Below are 2,284 nucleotides of genomic sequence, written 5' to 3' on the forward strand. Positions count from 1 at the left end.
TTTTTTGCAACTCTACTTGATAACATGACCATATTATTAAGTGTCACTCTTCAAGTCCTCTAGAAATACATATTTCAAAAACAAATCCTTGTCACAAAAACTATGGAATGCATGAAGTAAAAACAAGACGTTATACTGTATGTGACTTTAAGACAGCTATTGAATGGACTGTATGGCTATCCTTGACAGCCTCATTTTCATTCACTGTAAATTAGTGTAAAACAATTGGAAACTACATTTGAACAGTCTTATAAAAAAAAATAAGTCAGAGAAAAGAAAAAGAAAGAAAATGTACCAATAATACATAAGGCTAAGAAAATATGAAAAAAACCCATTTACCAAAATAAAATACAGAGATGAATACAAATACACAGTTAAAAACAAGAACAATAATGCACTTTCTCTAGTTTCTTTTTTTCTGAACAGGACATAAGGGCCAAAAGATTTCCCCAAGGTTTTTGAGGATTCCCCTGTGATAGAAACCTCTAAATGGATTGTATGAGGTCCGGCAGTTATGTGCAGAGTATGGATGGCAATGCTGGCAGTTGTGACCTTTTCCTTTAAACCACTCATTGGAGGTTTGATTTATCAAAGCCAAATACATGTGAAACATGGAATAACCCGCCAAGAGGAAAAAGACAAATACCAAGAAGCCCAGCATGAAGACAATCTTTGGAAATGTCAGAAAGAGATGCTGTAACAAGAAAAGCAGTGGAAAAAGATTAATTAGAGAGACAATTCATGTACCTCAGCACAATTACTAGTTTTACTAGACCATTTCTGTGGTAAGTCATTATTACCTGGATGATAAAGAGCGGTCCAGCGGGCTGTTGCTCACCCTGCTCATCAATGTAGTGAGCATGCAGGAGTCCAGTTCGTAGAACAGCTTGGAGCAACATGTCTGCTGTAAGCACTGCAATATTGCCTGCCATGGCGCACACACTCAGAAGGTACAGAAGGAAGTATCTGGTGTTCTGGACACCGATGCAGTTATTCACCCACACACAATGATGGTCAAATCTCTGGACACATCGATTGCAAACCCCTGTACAAATTAGATCAATAGCATTTGTTGCATAATGTGGAGGAAATAATAAATAAACGCCACTTACACTAATGGTGCACTGGGCCATTATTATTAATAATAATAATATTAATTATTATAATAATAATAATAGCTTGTTTCGCTCAATTATTGTTTCTTGTTTGTTTTTAAACTAAGGGACAAAGGAAATTAGTTTGTGATTAACAACATAATGCCACTTAACAGAATGCGGAAAATTATTTAGTTTATGTGATATAAAATGGGTTTAGTAATAGCTGGTTCACAGCTGAGGTAATTAGTAGCTAAACTTTTATATTAGGATACCTTGACTACAAGGACACAGTTACAGAAAAAGAAAAAGAAAGGTATGGGTTAAAAAAATATGGTAGCAATATTTTAAAGGGGTCATATGATGCGATTTCAAGTTTTCCTTTCTCTTTGGAGTGTTTACAAGCTCTTGGTGCATAAAGAAGATCTGTAAAGTTGCAAAGACTAAAGTCTCAAATCCAAAGAGATATTCTTTATAAAAGTTAAGAGTCAACCATGCCTACCTAAAACGGCTCGTTCTAACACGCCCCCACATATCTACGTCACGATGTGGGAAGATTTGCATCTTTAAAATAGCAGCATATGACCCCTTTAAGCTTTACAGATTTAACTAAAAATCCTACTGACCTTAATGTATATCAGTCACTCCTCTCTTCCTTCTCTGCTAATGTCTCCACTGCTAAAAGGACATACTATCATAATAAAATTAACAATTTGTCTAACTCTCGCATGCTCATTAAAACATTTTCCTCCCTCATTTGTCCTCCTCCTCCCTCTCCTTCATCAACTCTAACAGCTAACGACTTAGCCACATTCTTTATTAATAAAATTAAAACCATCAGTGCACAATTTTCCACACCACAATCTGTCAAGCACATCTTACCAGCAAACATACACTCGTTCACATCCTTCTCTTCACTCATCCGCTTGATCCTATTCCATCTCATTTCCAAACCATTTCTCCTGCAGTTGTACCTTCACTCACTCACACCATTTAACACATCCCTACACACTGGTATTTTTCCCTCAGCATTTAGACAGGCTCGTATAACCCCACTATTTAAGAAACCCACCCTTAACCCATCTCTTTTAGAGAACTACAGACCAGTTTCCCTTCTTCCTTTCATTGCAAAAACACCTGAACGAGCTGTGTTCAACCAAGTCTCTGCCTTTCTCACACAGAACAACCTC

At 36.7% G+C, this 2,284-nt stretch overlaps 1 protein-coding gene across 3 annotated transcripts in view; it reads right to left on the bottom strand.

The window, feature by feature from the left end:
* Positions 1-399: 399 nt before the first annotated feature.
* LOC107669203 (probable palmitoyltransferase ZDHHC4) overlaps positions 400-2,284 on the bottom strand; it is a 4,573-nt gene continuing 2,688 nt past the window's right edge. For all 3 annotated transcript variants that reach the window (XM_016461343.1, XM_016461344.1, XM_016461345.1), the window contains exons 6-7: positions 801-1,045; positions 400-694 (exon numbers count right to left, since the gene is read on the bottom strand). In XM_016461343.1, the coding sequence (XP_016316829.1) occupies positions 404-694; positions 801-1,045 (536 nt within the window). In that variant the 3' untranslated portion in view covers positions 400-403. The remainder of the gene's footprint in view (positions 695-800; positions 1,046-2,284) is intronic.

This window comes from Sinocyclocheilus anshuiensis, unplaced genomic scaffold (assembly GCF_001515605.1).
Source record: "Sinocyclocheilus anshuiensis isolate Anshui unplaced genomic scaffold, SAMN03320099.WGS_v1.1 scaffold220, whole genome shotgun sequence".
NCBI lineage: Eukaryota > Metazoa > Chordata > Actinopteri > Cypriniformes > Cyprinidae > Sinocyclocheilus > Sinocyclocheilus anshuiensis.